At 39.2% G+C, this 19,247-nt stretch overlaps 1 protein-coding gene across 1 annotated transcript in view; it reads left to right on the forward strand.

The window, feature by feature from the left end:
* The window catches only part of LOC106092178 (opsin Rh3), a 65,876-nt gene that overhangs the window by 9,045 nt on the left and 37,584 nt on the right, over window positions 1-19,247 (forward strand). Inside the window, exons 2-3 of the mRNA XM_013258948.2 lie at window positions 5,474-5,659; window positions 18,361-18,707. Of these exons, the coding sequence (XP_013114402.1) occupies window positions 5,474-5,659; window positions 18,361-18,707 (533 nt within the window). The remainder of the gene's footprint in view (window positions 1-5,473; window positions 5,660-18,360; window positions 18,708-19,247) is intronic.

The following is a 19,247-nucleotide window of genomic DNA, read 5'->3' on the forward strand; positions in this document are numbered from 1 at the left end:
TCTTGAATTAATATAACAACATTATGTTCGAACTTTACTGACATACACCTTTCGTTTAATCACATATTATCCCACTCGAACTACACGTCCTATTGAAGGGTATTTAGTGGGTGGGCCGGTCCCACACTCTATCCCAAAAATGTATACCAGATTCCTGGTCAACTCCTACAAACCTTTCATTTGATACCCATTTTGTGACGTTGGACATTCATGCCCGTTTAAGGGGTTTTGGGATTGGGGACACCTGGGACCAAATTCTGATAACAGATGTGTACTCAACTTCTAAATACCTTTCATTTGATATCCTTATTGTCCCAATTGGTAAATAAGCCTTGCTGAGAGGTTTTGGGGAGTAGGGAGGAGCCTCAGATACCAAGGATACCTTTCATTTGATATCCATATTGTCTCGATTGGTCAATATGCGCTGCGGGGGGGAGGGGAGGCCCCTCAGATACCAAGGAATAAATTTGTATGTCAGATTTTTACTCTACTTTTAAATACCTTTTATTTGATACCCATATCGCCCGAAGCGGTAAAAGAGTCCTTTTGGGGGTGGGGACCCCCTCGAACACTTTGGGCGAAATTTGTGTACCAAGTTCGTACTCCACTTTTGAATACCTTTCGTTTGATAACCATATTGTCCAAATCCGTAAACATGTCCGTCCGGATGGGTTTGGGTGGGGCGTCCCCCCAGGTTATTTGACCCAAAAAATTTTATACCAATTTCGTGTTTTTGGGAAACCATAAGGGGGCATACCGAATTTTGCTCAAATCGGTGCACTGATCTCCGAGATCTAGCGTTTTTGAAAATTGGGGTATGGGGGAGGGTACGCCCCCCTTCAAATATATCAAAAAATTTAGTACCCTATTTTCATCGGGGGCCCAATTTTCATAAAATGTTCACAGATGGTAGAGTTGTGAACATTTCATGAAAATCGGGTCAGCCGTATTTGAGTCTATACGGAACAGACAAACAAACTAACTAACAAAGCGCAACAATTTCGTTTTTATATATATAGACTAGCTGGACGGGGCCCGCTCCGCTGCGCCTTCTTTCACTCTCTTTTTTTTTGAGCCCTATACGGTCACGTCAGGAAATAATTCCTGTTTGGGGGTGCTGGTACGGCCTTTCAGATATTTTGCGCCAATGTGGATATTATATTGGTGCAAATGCAAGTTTCAGATATTTCGCGCCAATGTGGATATTATATTGGTACAAATGCAAGTTTTGTCCATGAACATTCCACTAAGGAACAGGGACAAACTTCTCACATATCAATGAGTGCAGTCCGATTCAAGTTTTTTAAGCCAATGATAAGGGGCCTCCTTTTTATAGCCGAGTCTGAACGACGTGCCGCAGTGCGACACCTTTTTGGAGAGAAATTGTACAATATATGGCATAGTACCTCACAAATGTTGCCAGCATTCGAAGGGGAAAACCACCGCTGAAATTTTTTTTTGATGGTCTCGCCAGGATTCGAACCCAGGCGTTCAGCGCCATAGGCGGACATGCTAACCTCTGCGCTACGGTGGCCTCTTCTCCCAAATACCTTTCATTGGAACCGTATATTGCTATGGTCGGCAAATATGTGCGGTATAAGGGTGTTTTTGAGAGTGAGGAGGATCCTCATATATCAGATTCGTGCTCTGGTCTCAAATACCTTTCATTTGAGTCCCATATTGTCATCAATCAACCAAATCACATCGGAACTACATATTGCTATAGTCGGTATATATGTGTGGTTTAGGGGGAGTTTATGAGGTGAGTCGTCCCTGAAACACTTGGCCACGAAACAGATACAGATTTGAGCCCCTTTTTGCCATAATTCACAAATATGTCCAGTTTGAGGGGAATACATGGTGGGGCGGGCACCCACGTACTTACAAACAAACAACAAATTTTGCCCATGACACATGACACTATAGAAAAGGGGCAGACTTCTCACATATTAATGAGTCCAGTCGGATTCAAGTATAAGGCTCAATGATAAGGGGCCTCCTTTTTATAGCCGAGTCCGAACGCCGCGGCGCAGTTTGGCACCTCTTTGGAGAGAAGTTTTACATGGCATATTATCTCAAAAATGTTGCCAGCACTAACCCGTACTTAGCCCTGAAAAAATATCAGCATCGTGCTCTACTATCAAATTTCTTTAATTTGGGCCCCAATTGCCATTGGTTTAGGGGCAGTTTATGGGCTGGCACAACCCCCAAACATTTGGCCTCAAACTTGGATATCAAATTCGTTTTCTACTATCAAATACCTATTATTTATTGCCATAAGGCAATCATGACCGGTTTGAAGGAAGTTAAGAGGCGGACTCTGAAGTAATATCAGCAAGCATCGTGCTAGAGCACGATTTTGTTTGATCCCCATAATGTCAAGCATTTTGAAGGAGGTTATCAAGATATTCAGAGCTAGGGGGTCTCGTTCAGATTCACACTAATTATTTTTTTTTGTATTGGTTATCTACATTCAAAATCATATTTCAAAGCGACCACTTGAGATACTACATTCTTAAAGATCCGCAGGTCCTCCTGTCTCCATCCCAATCTGAGTGTAAAAAGCGTAGTCTACTACCAAAGACATTTTATTTCTGTCCCATTCTATCCTGATCGGCCTTCATATATTATTTCATATTATTCTTAATTCATTGTTTTGACACGTCCTTTCATTTGAGTGCAATATATTCTCGGTCATCCTACGTGACAGTTTGGCGTTGCGTTTATTCGGAGGAGAGGGTCAAAGACCTTTCATTCGATACCCATTTTGTGACGTTGGACATTTATCCGGTTTTGGGTTTTTTTTTTTGGATTGGGGAGGCCCCCTAGACACCTTGGACTAAATTCTTATAACAGATGTATACTCAGCTTCCAAATATCTTTCGTTTGATACCCATATTGTCCCAATCGGTAAACATGTCCTGTTGAGGGATTTGGGGGGGTGGGCAGGCGTCTCATACACCAAGGAATAAATTTGTATATCAGCATTGGACTCTACCTTTAAATAGCTTTCATTTGATAACTTAAGAGTGAAATTTGTATACCAAATTTGTACTCTACTCTTAAATACCTTTCATTTGATACCCATATTGTCCCAATCAGTGCACAAGTCCGTTCGGGTGGGTTTTGGGAAGGGGCGTCCCCCCATTATTTGATCCCCAAATCTTTTAGCAATTTCGTGTTTTTGGGGTACCATAAGGTGGCATACAAAATTTCGCTTAAATGCTCAAATAAATTTTAAACATTAAACATTTTAATTTGATTTTTGCTCCATGCGGAGTTCTGTGCTACTTCTCCCACCGGACGCCGCCACAGGTGGTGGTTGCGGAAAGCTCATCTGATATGACGGGTACCGCAGAAATACAATGTGCGGGATGAACAAACAGTTGGCACAAGCAGGGGGTGTCTCGCTTGCACGGTTACGAATATGATCACGATGGGTTCGTGCAATAGGGTCGGCAGCGGATGAGCCAGAGGAAACGGCAAACGGTGGTGCTCGCAGAACTTCAGAAGATTCGCCATTAAGAAAGCTCGGCCGAGTGGGTCGCTGCACTAGGCGCCCTAGGACTAGGCGCCGATGCGATGGCCCAATCCGCCATCCATCTAAAAAAATCACGATTACAGAAAAATCAATCAAGCTCTCTTTCAAAGGAGACATTGAACTTGTTATGTGAGATTTTAATGCCAAGGTGGTGCCCAGCCATGGTGTAAAGAACTCAATCAAAAAGCACAAAGTTTACCCTCTTAAACCTGAAAGACCACGAAACAGCGCGCGAATACAAGGCAACATTAACGGAGAAGCTACATCCATACATGGACCGATATAACAGCAGCGTGTACGCCACCTCTATAATAGGCATTGCTCGATGATCCCAAAACCCATAAAAAAGCAACGAAACTATAGAGGAAATAAAACACCGGAAACGTCTACACAACGCTCTGCTATGGGCAAAATCAAGTGTAACTAAAATCGCGGACAGGACTGAATATGGCACCTCCGCCTGGTCAAGCGCCTAGTTCGAGCAGGTAATATTCGAAAGATGCGTGGTGTCTACCAGTCAATAAAACAAATATAAGGCCAACGGCAATAATCATAGATGAGGACGAATCGGAATTAACAACAACAACACAGCAATTAGAGTAATGGCACGGTAAGCTCCGACCTTCTCAATGCCCCTGTGCACCGAAACCCATGCAGCGATATATCTACGGCCCCACCTACTTGCGAAGAAATTGAGGCCGTTCTGGTCTCACTCAAAAACGGCATAGGACATACCCCATAGCTCGATCGATCACCCCAATAATCAGAGAGGCGGTCACAATTCCAAAGAAGGGTGATCTCACCCAGTGTAAAAACTGGAGAGGAATTTCATTGCTAAGCAATTAATATAGTGATGGCAAATCTTCTTCTGCAGCGTATTTCGCCTGCACTTGACAGCATTTTGGGGAAGGAACAGGCAGGTTTTCGGCCACGACGTTCTTGTGTCGACTACATTAACTACCTGCGCATAATCATTGAACAGTCTGCTGAACTTAATACACACCTATACCTTTTATTTATCGACTTCGAGCGTGCTTTTGACACAGTTTCGCGAAGTTCAATGTAGTGCACGCTGTTGGATAAGAGCATCCGGGACAAAATCGTGACATTAATTAGGGAGCTGTATAGGAAGCAACTAATGCTGAAGCACCCTATGCCATACGCTGGGGTATTAACGACTTCCTCGGAGACATCGACTACGCGGATGATATATGCCTCTTTGCGCATCGCTTCGAGCACATAAAGGCGAAACCGGAACGACTGAATGAAAATGTTGCCAAAGTAGGCCGGATGGTAAACATTGCAAAGACCAAATTGATGAGAATAGAAACATCAAATCTGGGTCATATCCTACGCCGACCGCGGGTTCCTAGACTGGAACCCGCAACGACAGTGAGGAAGGGGACGGCCCGAAAACAACAAGGCTTTGGCCAACGATAGAGCTCGATGGGGAGAGCTTGTTTATGCCCTATGTTTACACAGTACAGTTTACTATTGGCCATATTTTATCGTAATATATTTAAAATACTCCAGTTGTAAATAAAACACTTATATATTTGAAAATCAAAGAAAACCCTAAATACACGTAGCCTCGAAAATTCAAAAATAGCGATAATTTTTGTCTAAACCTCGTATGCTCTAATAGCAGAATAATTTGTTTGCTACCTTTAAATGTGTGGTTTGTCGGTTAATTAATAATATGGGTTCAATATTTCAGGAGATTTTTTTATTAGCAGATTTTGTTAGTTGGAATAGCAGAGCGAAAAGTTTGCTGAAATAACAATCATATCTCTGCCAACATAACAGTCAACATGACTGTGTTAGCAAATTTTTACCAAATTGGTAATTTGAATAACTAATTTCGTCAAGAGTGCGTATCCACATTCAATTCTGACACCTGCATATTAACTTTAAAATTTTTGTTCCCTATAGATTATCTGCTGAAGGCCGCTTATTGGGCTGGGACGTACCACCAGATGAAATACGACACATTCCCGAACATTGGCTGCAATTCCAGGAACCTCCAGAATCCTTGCACTACCTTTTAGCCATGTTGTACATTTTTTTCACCATAATGTCGTTGATCGGCAATGGCTTAGTCATTTGGGTTTTCTCAGCGTAAGTAATGCAACATACTGATTTTTTGCAGGACACACGGCCTATCACACAAATTCATTCTTCATTCGGGGTTTAATAACACGTCAACTAAGGAAAGTATACACGGTAAAATTTACTTATGCCTGATTTTGAATAAAAAAATATTTTAACCCCACGCGCAAAAAAATTATTCGTATCCATAAAGGAAATTTTCGCCAAGTAAACTACTTTTGTGAAAAACATTAGACTTTGTTTACGATAAAAGTATAATCAATTTTTTACCAAATTTTAACAGATCTCAGTTGGTAATTCAAACTCTTTCAGAATTTATTTGGATTTATTTCGATGTTATGACACACAATTTTATTAAAAGTCTTCTATAGTTTGTTATTATGATTTGCTGTATTCCCTATGGTACAAACACATTTAAATACCAACTTTGGGATGAATGTATGTGGCTTAGAAATTCTTGATATGTTTTCTTGTACCCAGCAGCCATTTGTCCGTTTTTGTAATGATGTTTGTCATTTTCATAATTTTTCGACTTTGCGCGTATCCGCACTCGACCGAGGTGCCAAACATACTAATTGCTCTTTGGTCAGTCAAAAATAAATGTTGTGAGTGAGAATGCGTCCATACCAGTGACAATTGCAATTTTTTGCAAGCCCATGGGCTTGTTTGGGATTATTTTCTTGTGTACATATACAGTAATGTGCAATAATATGTACACGCAAAAAAATAATTCATTTCAATAATAGAAATTTTCGCCAAGTAAACTTATTTTCTGAAAAACGTTTAATTTTGTTTACGTTTTTTGCGTTTGTTTGCGATAAATTCTTGCAAGAGTTTTTCTTTATTTATAAATTTATTGAATGTCATGCTTATGTATACGGGTTTATATTCTTTCTAATTTTAAAATAAATTGTACATATTGAAATGGGTGCCAAGTTCAATTAAATGTTGTAACATAATTCAACCACAATTTTTTACCAATTATAAGCATACTCGGTTGGTAATTCAAACTCTTTCAGTGTTAATTTGGATTTTTTTTCGATATTATGATACACAATTATATTAAAAGCCTTCGATTTTCGGTTTTGTATTACGACCAGCTGTATTCTGTAAATAGAACAACTAATTACTTATGGGAGCTGTTGTTTTCGCACATTTTAATGCCTACTTCGGGATGGATGTTAGAAATGCTGTGTGTTTCTTGTATCTGGCAGCCATTTGTATCTTGCCTTAATGGCCTTTGTCATTGGACATGCCAGAATTGTTGTACCTTAGGCGAAACTTGAAAAATTTCCACTTTTCAAATTTTCCATCCGCACTCGATCGTAATATACTAACAGCTCTTTACTAAGTCCAAACAGTATTGTGTTTGTATCTATATATGTTAATACCAGTGACGAGCACACAATTGAAATTATGTGCAAGCCCATGTGCTTGGATGGGACTATTTTCTTGTGTACGTACACAGTTATTGTTGTAGCAGTGTGTTGTACACTGAGGCGGCTACAATGGTGTGAGTATTTTTGCCCATCACTGGTCTATACACATAAATGTTTACCCTTTCTCTCTAGTAGGAGAAACACAAGAGAATAATAATGGGTCCAGTTAAAAAATAATTGTTTGCGACTATCAAAGCATTTTTTCCATTACTTTGGTGTTACAACAAAAGAAAGATCCATTCACCGTAGGCGAAGCTGCTAAAGAGTTTACAATAAACAAAGTCACGTCCAATAATAACGCTTATGGATTGGACCATGACAGCCGGTTGTACATACCGGATTACCCGATGGAGTTCTTCATCGACAAGGGCTGCCACCTCAGTGTATAACACACTGCTACAATAACAACAACAGCGCTAATGGTTAACGTTTGATAAGTTGAAGCGAAACGTTATATATTGGGTTGCCTAAAAAGTAATTGCGGAATTTTTAAAAGAAAGTAAATGCATTTTTAATGAAACTTAGAATGAACTTTAATCAAATATATAATTGCCATTTTCTTCGATAACCTTTTGCCATCTTCCTGGCAAATTTAGTATTCCACGCTCATAGAACTTCTGGCCTTTATCTGCAAAAAACTGAACCAAGTGCGATTTTATAGCCTCATCATTGCCGAAAGTTTTACCATTTAACGAGTTCTGCAAAGATCGAAATAAATGGTAGTCTGATGGTGCAAGGTCAGGACTATATGGTGGATGCATCAAAAGTTCCCAGCCAAGCTCACTCAGTTTTTGGCGAGTGACCAAAGATGTGTGCGGTTTAGCGTTGTCCTGGTGGAATATGACACCTTTACGATTGACCAATTCTGGTCGCTTCTCCTTGGTGGCTGTATTCAATTTGTCCAATTGTTGACAGAAACATCCGAATTAATCGTTTGGTTCCTTGGAAGCAGCTCAAAATATACCACACCCTTCCAATCCCACCAAACAGACAGCATAACCTTCTTTTGGTGGATATCAGCCTTTGAAGTGGTTTGAGCTGGTTCACCATGCTTGGACCATGATCGTTTTCGACTATCGTTGTTGTAAACAATCCATTTTTCATCTCCAGTTATGATTCGTTTTAAAAACGGATCGAATTCATTGCGTTTAAGGTGCATATCACAAGCGTTGATTCGGTTTGTTAAATGAATTTCTTTCAATACATGTGGTACCCATATTAAAATTGACGCCAAACAAACAAATGTAAACAAAATTTCGCGCACTTTTTTTCTAAAGCAAGCTAAAAGTAACAGCTGATAACTGACAGAAGAAAGAATGCAATTACAGAGTCACAAGCCGTTGAAAAAATTTGTCAACGCCGACTATATTACTACTAATGTATATTACCGACAATTACTTTTTGGGCAACCCAATAGTTCCAATAAAAGTATTTTTAAACCCACCACCGTAAAATAGGGGGTATATTCATTTAGTCATTCCGTTTGCAACACATCGAAATATCAATTTCCGACCCTACAAAGTATATATATATTTCGGATTGTCGTACAATTCTAAGACGATTTAACGATGTCTGTGTGTCTGTCCGTCTGTCTGTTGTAATCACTCTAGAGCCTTTAAAATTTGAGATATTGAGCTAAAATTTCGCAAAGATACGTCTTTTTGATGCACGCTGTTTAAGTTTTTGAACGGGCAAAATCGGACCATATTTGGATATAGCTGCTATATAGACCGATCTGACGATAAAGGGTCTAATGCCCATAAAAGCTTTAATTGTTATCCGATTTCGCAGTGAGTAGTTTTAGGCCTCCCGACATCTGACCCAAATATGGTCCAGATCGGACTATATTTAGATATAGCTGCCATATAGACCAATCTGCCGATAAATGGTCTAATGCCCATAAAAGTTTTATTTTTTATCCAATTTCGCTGAAATTTGAAACAGTGAGTAGTTTTAGGCCTCCCAATATAATACCTAAATATGGTTCAGATCGGACTATATTCAGATATAGCTGCCATATAGACCGATCTGCCGATTAAGGGTGTGAAGCCCATATTTGGGTCCGATGTGGGGAGTGAGTAGTTTTAGTCCACCCGGCATCTGAGCCAAATATGGTTACGATCGGACTGTATTTAAATACAGCTGTCGTATAGACCGATATGGCGCTTAAGGTTCTGAAGGTCATCAAAGCTTTATTTATTAGGCGATATATATATTATATATATATATATTTATATATATATTATATATATATATATTTATATATATATATATATATATATATATATATATATATATATATATATATATTTATATATATATATATATATATATATATATATATATATATTTATATATATATATATATATATATATATATATATATATATATATATATATATTTATATATATATATATATATATATATATATATATATATATATATATATATAGCGCAGTGGTTACCATGTCCGCCTATGGCCACCCATCCCCCCAAAACACCCCCCAAGCCGGTCACGTTTGCACGGACATATATACATATATATATATATATATATATATATATATATATATATATATATATATATATATATATATATATATATATATATATATATATATATATATATATATATATATATATATATATATATATATATATATATATATATATATATATATATATATATATATATATATATATATATATATATATATATATATATATATATATATATATATATATATATATATATATATATATATATATATATATATATAGCGCAGTGGTTACCATGTCCGCCTATGGCCACCCATCCCCCCAAAACACCCCCCAAGCCGGTCACGTTTGCACGGACATATTTGCTGACTTTTGCAATAAGGAGTTTAAATGACATTTGAAAACGAATTTGATATCCAATGGCAATATGGGGTTCAAATAAATGATATATAGATATATGAGAATAGAGCAATTTGCTGATATATTTTCCGGGCTTAGTGTTTGGGGGACCACCCCAATCCCCAAAACACCCTTAAATCGGCCATATTTACCGACCATGTCGATGTGGAGATTAAATGAAAGTTATTGGGGGGTAGAGCAAGAATTGATACCCATTTTCGGGACCAATTTTCTGGGGGTCAACCCCTTTCCCAAAATACCCCACAAGCAGCAATTTTTTAGTGACCATCGCAAAATGGGGCTCAAATAAAGGTATTTGGGAGTAGAATACGAATTTGATATCCAAATTTAGGGCACCGCCCATTCCCCAAAACACCCCCCAAAGGGTAAAAATTTTTCGACCATGCCAAGATGTGGTATTACAGATTAGAAAATGAATTTCATAACCTATTTTGGGCCATGTATTTGGGGGACGCCTCATCGTATAAACTCCCCTAAACCAATGGCAATATGGGGTTTAAATAAATGGTTTTTGAAAGAAGAGCATGATAGTGATATTTTTTCAAGGCCGAGTGCCTGGGCGACCACCTCACCCCCGAAAACACCCCTAAATAAGATATCATGAGAGTAGCGGGCTGAAATAAAGTATTTTAAGAATGGAGTTCACCTTACATCCAAACTAAAATTCGTATACCAACAAAGATCATATGGGATTTCGACAAAGGCACTTTATTGTTAAACAATTAGTCAAGCGATATATTATATTCGTTGCATGGTACTGGGTGATTTTTTTGAGGTTAGGATTTTCATGCATTAGTATTTGACAGATCACGTGGGATTTCAGACATGGTGTCAAAGAGAAAGATGCTCAGTATGCTTTGACATTTCATCATGAATAGACTTACTAACGAGCAACGCTTGCAAATCATTTAATTTTATTACCAAAATCAGTGTTCGGTCGAAATGTGTTCAAATTTTGACAAATTTTGTTCAGCGATGAGGCTCATTTCTGGTTGAATGGCTACGTAAATAAGCAAAATTGCCGCATTTGGAGTGAAGAGCAACCAGAAGCCGTTCAAGAACTGCCCATGCATCCCGAAAAATGCACTGTTTGATGTGGTTTGTACGCTGGTGGAATCATTGGACCGTATTTTTTCAAAGATGCTGTTGGACGCAACGTTACGGTGAATGAACACATTTCGAACCGAACACTGATTTTGGTAATAAAATTCAATGATTTGCAAGCGTTGCTCGTTAGTAAGTCTATTCATGATGAAATGTCAAAGCATACTGAGCATCTTTCTCTTTGACACCATGTCTGAAATCCCACGTGATCTGTCAAATACTAATGCATGAAAATCCTAACCTCAAAAAAATCACCCTTTATTTCACTAAAAGCTCTTTAATTGTCGAAAATAAATATTCCAAGGAAACTTTTGTTCCATATAAAGTAAAAGAAGGCGCAGCGGAGCGGGCACGAGTCAGCTAGTCTTATTTAAATATATAGAAAATAAGCATGGGCCATAACTTTTTCGAAATGAATACCTTAACCGAAACTCAAAAAGATATGTTAGTACAAGATCGCGAAAGTGGGATGAAATTGAAAGCTTTGGGTTCCAAGTGTAAAATATCAGAATCTGGGGTCAGAAAAATTGTTGCTTTGTATAAAATAAGGAAGTCAAATAAAATTTTGAAAAAATTATGTGGCAGAAAACGTAAGACGACGAAGTTTGAGGATCATTATATTGCAATTCTAGCAAAGAGAAATTCTTTTACGACAGCCAGAGATATAAAAGAGAATCTAGAATTAAATATTTCGACTCGAACTCTCCAAAGAAGACTTAATGAAAGGGGTTTAAAAAGTGCCTTCGCTAAGAAAAAACTCTCCTACGAGCAGCCAATAGAAAAAAACGATTGGCTTTAGCAAAAAAGTATATAAACATACCTGAATCATTTTTTGGAATAAAGTTATTTGCACAGACGAGTCAAAATATGAACTGAAAAATTGCAAAAATCGGAAAAGAGTGTGGTGTGAACCAAAACAAAGGCTAAAATCGAAAAACCTTATACATACTGTAAAGCATGGTGGAGGAAGCCTCATGGTGTGGGGATGTTTTTCCCCTTCAGGAGTTGGTAGGCTCGTAAAAATTTACTAATAAATGACTGGTGAGCATTATGTAAATAGTCTTTATAGCAGTGCGGAGGAAATGGGTTTGGGGGAGTTCTTCTTTCAACAAGACAACGACCCCAAGCACACGAGTATGGTCGCTAGAAATATTTTGAAGAAAATAACGTTGATAAATTAGAATGTCCTGCTCAAAGCCATGATCTAAACACCATAGAGCATCTTTGGGCTATCCTAGATGACAAAACCCCGATGGAATCCAGATCAAATCTTCAAACATTTTGGGAAAAAATGCCAAGTGAATGGAGGGCAATTCCAACAAATACTTTAAAGAACCTTGCTTTAAGTATGCCGAAAAGATTAAGAGAAGTCATAAGTAACAAAGATGGAGCAACTTCGTACTAAATTTTAAAGTTATTTACTTTTTTATAATATTTATTAGAGAAGTGTTACATTATTTTGACACTTGCCACTATGTGCCATATATTTTTTATTATAAATATTGGGTTGCACAAAAAGTAATTGCGGATTTTTCATATAGTCGGCGTTGACAAATTTTTTCACAGCTTGTGACTCTGTATTGCATTCTTTCTTCTGTCAGTTAACACCTGTTACTTTTAGCTTGCTTTAGAAAAAAAGTGTAAAAAAGTATATTTGATTAAAGTTCATTCTAAGTTTTATTAAAAATGCATTTACTTTCTTTTAAAAAATCCGCAATTACTTTTTGGGCATCCCAATAGAAGATATAAAGTGAGAATTCAATGTTAAGTTCATTGTTAGATAAACTATTAACCGAATTGAAAATAAAACTATTATTTATAAACATTTCAAAGGCAACAAATGTATGTTTCAATCAAAAAATCAAAAACCGCACTTTATTTTGTCCGACAGTATATGTGTATATTCTGAAGGATCGGATATCTACATTCGTCATGTTATAACCGAACCGGAATATTACGCAAAGATATTATGGCTTCAGCGCATCTGTAAAATTTTATAGAAAGCGGCTTCAATGACAACCTTGATCAGAAGGAACATGACTAATTTTGATAAATTGGTACTGGTTAAGACTCGTATACAGCAGTCATGTCGTTTGTTTGTTTAATTGGCTATGGCAGAACATTTGTTCCACTAGCCGAACGTAGAATAGCGTTCCAAGCGCCTCGATCTTCTGCACTTCGCAGTCATATATTGCAATATTTCAATTTACTGGACTATTTGGTACAAAGAAATTGTTGTTGTTGTAGTAGTGTGTTGTGTTCTATTTTTCGTCTGCTTGGTTCTATTGAATATCCAGATCCAGGAACTCTAGAACTAAGGTGGAATGTGTCCAGAGGAATTTGAGTTTGATTCTAGTGGGTCGAGCCGGACATTAAAACAGGTGACGGTGTATCGTGTGATTCAGCTCGCTGATTCTGTGGTTAGTGGGGTCCGTGCAACAAGTCCAATAACGCTCGTCTTCGAGTATCACTGCATGTGCCGGGAAAGAAGACATTCGACCGACAGACATAAAGCTAGTGGCTGCTGATTGATGATGTCTCAGAATTTCTTCTCAGCAACCAGCACATGTGAGGGGGTTGTCAGCTAAAGGCTCTATTATACGGTATGTAGGTGTCTTATGACATGTCAAATTTAGCATATGTAGAGTTGTACACATCGTGTGATACAGTCTATGCCATACGAAAATAACATACAGGTGTGATAGCAAAAATTATGAATCGTATTTAAATTGACAATTTTGGCAAAAATTTTAAATTTGAAAAGTGAATACAAAAAGTGAAATGTCATAAGACAACTACATGCCGTGTACTAGCGGCATTATTGAAGCAGCGATTGGTGTGCTCTCTGAAGCCGACCCAATCGGCGATCTTTTGCAGGATAAACGTCCGGCTCTCAGAAGTTATAAAGTCGAGTGGTCGTTCGATGGTGAGAACTATGGAGAGATGGTCTGATCACAAAGAAATGAGGGTTCGCCAGGATACGTCACGTCAGAAGATCAGGAGATGGAATGGAAATGTATGGCGAGTTGCTGCACATCCTCGTAATTCTAGTGGAACATCCTCATTCACCGTACGGACGTCAATGTGCTCTATCGAACCTATGCCCCGCTGGTCGTTACCTAGGAGAGAATACCAGGAATCGTGATGCGCACAAAAGTCTCCAGACGAGTCACAGTGGGAGAAAATAAAACTACAATAGTTAAAAATATGCCGTGTGAGAACAGGTAGAGATATCTCTTTGAAATTTGGAATGCAAAATTCAACAAGATTTACTAAGATATCTCTATCGTTTTTTTCTTAGAATTTTTTCAATTTGAATTTACGTGTTCAGAAAAATTAAATTTTTCCCCTATTTTTGGAATGAATATCAGGCCACGAATGTGGAAAATGTGTTATGTGTTATGAGTAAAACAACAAATAATGGAAAACTACAATTTTCCGATACAGATTGAAAAAATTCGAAGAAAAAAACAAAAAGAGATATCATAGCAACTCTTTTTGAATTTTGCAGTTAAAAGTGTCCTTAAAAAACTAAAAATAAATTCTAGCCGAATTAAAAAAAATCCCCAAAATACCCCTTTCGGGAAAAGATGGTTTCAAAATCGGCTGTTTTTAGTAAATTTGCTGTGGAGGCTGCAAATATTGTTAGGTGCAAAAAATGTTTTGCATGAATTTAGACCCAAATGGGGGATCTGAAAATTTGGAATTTGAGAATTTTTGATGTACATATAGCACCCGTCTAAGTTGACATATCTTGCACAAATTTCCTTAAAACACACTTTTTTACATTTTTTGACTTCCAAACTGTATAACTTTTAGCTGAATTATGAAATGTGGACACTTTTGGCGGCAATGTCGTTGTAAATTTTTAAATCCAAATCGTGCATAAAAATGAAAATCGAACCACAAATGTCTTTGTAAATTGCAAAATACGGTCTCAGTCAGAATTGCAAAATTGCAAAGCGAACTTTTTTGTAGAATTTTTGAGCACTATCCAGCAAAAAAAATGGGAATCGGACCACAAACGAAGATTTGCCAGCCCCAATAAATATTCGAAATACCGAGGTGACCTTGAAATTTTGCACACGATCTCGGTAACATCTCAGCTCTAACTATCTCAAATTTCAAAGAGATATTCTCTACCCGTTCTCACACGGCATATTTTTTACCAGTTTTTTCGATTTTCTCCCACTGTCCGATTATGGTCAGACAGTAGCCAACTAATGTCGGGCCAGAAGGCCTGGTCATTAATTGGGACACAACTACCATCCGGCGGTATAAACATTTTGTTGTTGTTGCTGTGTTTATTAACAAAGGTAGCGGTGTTACCAATATTAAGAGTTATTAGGTAGTTAGTATTCAAAAATTCTGCCAGGGCTTGGCCCCGCTTATTAATGTTGGTACTACCCCACGAAATGTGGTGAGAGTTCGCATCGCACCCTATTAGTACCCCATTTCCTGTCTGTTTTGCTTTCCTCACCAACCGTTGCAGCTCCGACGGTGGTGGTGTCGGAGAGTCGAAAGGCAGATACAGTGATGTCAGGTATGCTCTACCATCTCCCTGTCGCTGTTGCATCCGACGTTGACAACTCTGGGGAAAATACATAATTTAAATTTTTATGACAAATAACACAGGTCCTCGGCCAGTGTTCGCATAGAATAATTGGTAGTTGATATGGTTCAGTCCATAAACTTTGTTCGTCTGCTCCCTGTTCCTTAGGCTGCATCGAGTTTCCCGTCCCTGCACTGCCTGATGTTCTAATATTAGGATCTTTGCATATCCTAGTATTCCGATTCTTCAGAAAATCGGTAACGGTTTCATCATCGGGTCCCTGTTCGTTCGGCTGTATTGAGTCTACCGTCCCTGCACTGCCTCATGTTCCAATATTAAGATCTTTGTCTACACTAGTCTTCCAAATCTTGGGTAAATGGGCTTCTTGGGAGTAGGTTGTGGTCTCATCGTTGGCTCTCTGTGCGTTAGACGGCATTGAGTTCTCTGTCACTGCAATGCTTGATGTTTCGGCATTAGGATCTTTATACATCCTAGTCTTCCTAATCTCGAGAAAGTCGTTGATGGTTCCGTCGTAGGTCCCGGTTCGTTAGGCTGTATTGGGACTCTCGCTCCTGCACTGTTGGTGATAACCCGTTAGGCGTTATTGAGTCTGTTAGGCGTTATTGAGTATCCCGCCACTGCACCGTCTGATGGCTCAATATGAGGATATTCGCCTATCCTTGTCTTCCCAATCTTGAAAAAGACGGCCGTGGCCCCGTAGTACGCCATGCCTTTAGTCTTAGCCAAACTTGTCACAGAGACTTGGTCAGTGCCAACCACAAGAGAGTTCCTTCCTCCTTCTCCTCCCTGTGGAAAATCTGCCATTTCTCTACGGCCAAATCTTGGTTTTGCTTGTTTAAGACTTCCATCATGCGTTCAATCGCGATGAAGACCGTCGCTATTGTGATCTTTCTCACAAGGCTAAGCTTTGCGCCCTAGGGAGTGTGGATACTTCCAACGAGCTTTTTGACGGTATCAATACATTCCGCTGACGCTAAGCGCAGCGTTAAGATGTCCCCTCTATACTCACAGCACATAATTCGTATGGGTGGACCCCCATCAGAGTTTAATACATGTTCGATGACCCGATCGTTTACCAAATGCCTCACCTGGGACCGACGATCTGGTGGAATCCTACCGGATGCACATCTGATATCGATGACTGCATAAGTCATCTCAACTCTGTGCTTCCTTGCCACTCCGGTGTAAGAGGACGGCTCCTTACCTTTCTCAGCGACCATCTTCCCCGTCTGTGATGGCTGTGGCATCCTTTTGGAAGTCACAGTCCTCCATGTAGAGTTAGGGGCCGTGCGAGCTTCCTTCGTTGCTGTTCCGACTTTGTCTCCCTCCAAAGGACATTGTCTGGTGTCTCCATTGCGGGGGGTTGGGTTGGTCTTCCCAGAGTACTTCAAAGCGGGGAGTTATTTTTCTTCTTCAGCATTTTAGTAGTGTTATGTATGCTCTTCGGCAGACCTGATTCTTTTTCCAGCTTCCGCAGAAGTGCTTGGAATGTCGGTTCCAGCATCCTGCACTTTCGCCAGATTGCGTTGCCGATACATACTCCTTCGTCGTGCCCCGGATCGCTCACCTCTGCCGTCATCCCGTTGCCCTCATCTCTCGATTCGGCTGCGATGACTGTTTCCTTGACACTGTCGTTGTCTGAATCCGAGCCGGAAACACCACCTTTACTTAAAGGCTGGGGACGAACGGTGCATCCCTCTGGTTTATCCGTCTCTTCCTCATTAATTAGTCTGACGACTAGTTGTACGCTTGAAGCATTACTCTCGACTACAGGTGCCAAGGCACCCACACTTATAGGAGGAGAGGACAACATGCTGCGGTCTGACGCCACCACCGCAGCTGTTGGGTCTTTGGAGTTCAGTTTGAGCCTACTCTAAAAGGGCTTTAAAATTTCCTCGTTACAGGTAGTATTTTTCTTTAAGGAGCGAAATGAAAACACGTCCGCTCCACTCAACGGCTACTTTTTTAAGTCGTAGGGGTTACATCGTCCGACGATAACGAAGCTTGTGACCCACTGCTGTCTATGGTCGCACAACACCTTGCAACATATTCAGTGCTACTATACTCACGTAGTGACGAAAGTCCACACACTCCATGCACCGGTTACACCTCACCAACACCGACCGATGATGGAGGCGGGTCTGGCGAACCGAACAGAACCAGGGTCTGGGGTTCTCTTCAATCCCGCACGGGCCAGAAACGTGCGGAGAAGGCACGCAAGGATGTGCATTTTCCATGACGAGCAGGACGACCACATACACTGAGGCGGCAGCCCTTTCCGATGAAGGACTCCATCGCGTCAATCCGGTACGTACAACCGGCTGACATGGGATAAAAATTGGTTTCTTGCTATTAATGTTGAATTGTTCATTGAAATCAGTATAGCTGTATTAATAACGGTTATAAATTTGTCTGTTGTACATCTCACCTATCCGATCAATTTTAGATGTAGTACCTGTTTTTCCTAAATTTAATATTTTTGCGTGCTTTATTTAAGTACTATACAGCGAGTTAACGACTGTTATCACTTGACATCGATAACTATCCAGCACAACTTTGCGCTGGTATTCTATCTGGAACATCTGACTTGCAATGGATAGAACTAAAATAAAACACACCAATAATCATGTGATCTTTTAATTGTTTTATTACTCTCTGTATAATCATCCCACAGGGCCAAATCATTAAGGACTCCCTCTAATATCTTGGTTATAAACTTGGCCTTTTGCGATTTTATGATGATGTCAAAAACTCCGATCTTCATTTATAACAGCTTCAAAAAAGGCTTTGCTCTGGGCAATTTGGGATGTCAAATATATGGGATAATCGGTTCCTACACAGGTATAGGTGCGTCGGCCACAAATGCCTTCATTGCTTACGATCGTTACAATGTAATCACACGACCTATGGAGGGCAAGATGACACATGGCAAGGCGATACTGATGATAGTCTTCATTTACATGTACGCGACTCCCTTCGTTGTGGCGTGTGTTACGGAGAGTTGGGGGAGATTTGTACCTGGTAAGTTTGATCTAAAAAAATTGATAAAAATATAACACAAATGTCTTCTGATATATTTTAAATAACTGAAAGACTAAGCTTTGACTTGTCTTTGTCAACAACAAGGAAAATCCGAAAAGAGAAGGAGATACAAAATGCAAGTTTGTTTGTTTCTTCCGTATGGAAAACGGCTGAAACGCTTGACTTGGAATTTTCAGTTTGTGTAAATTCGTATGGATGAAATTATTGGATATATATTTACTACCGTACCCCAAAAACACCATCCAAACTGAAAAGTTGATCGTTCGGGACAAAATGGAGCTCAATAGAAGGGTGTTTGGAAGTAGAATACGAAACGTATAAAAATATTTGGGGTCAAGACTTTGGAGAGCGCCCCGCCAGCCCCAAGCGGAATAGGCCGATAGGGACAGTATGGGACTCATATGAAAGGAATTTAAAAGTACAATACGAATTTATACTTCCTATCCAAAAAAAACGTCAAAAACGGAAAAGAGGACCGATCAAGTTAATATGGGAATCATATGAAAGATATTTAGTCGT

The sequence above is a fragment of the Stomoxys calcitrans genome, chromosome 1 (genome assembly GCF_963082655.1).
Source record: "Stomoxys calcitrans chromosome 1, idStoCalc2.1, whole genome shotgun sequence".
Classification (NCBI taxonomy): domain Eukaryota; kingdom Metazoa; phylum Arthropoda; class Insecta; order Diptera; family Muscidae; genus Stomoxys; species Stomoxys calcitrans.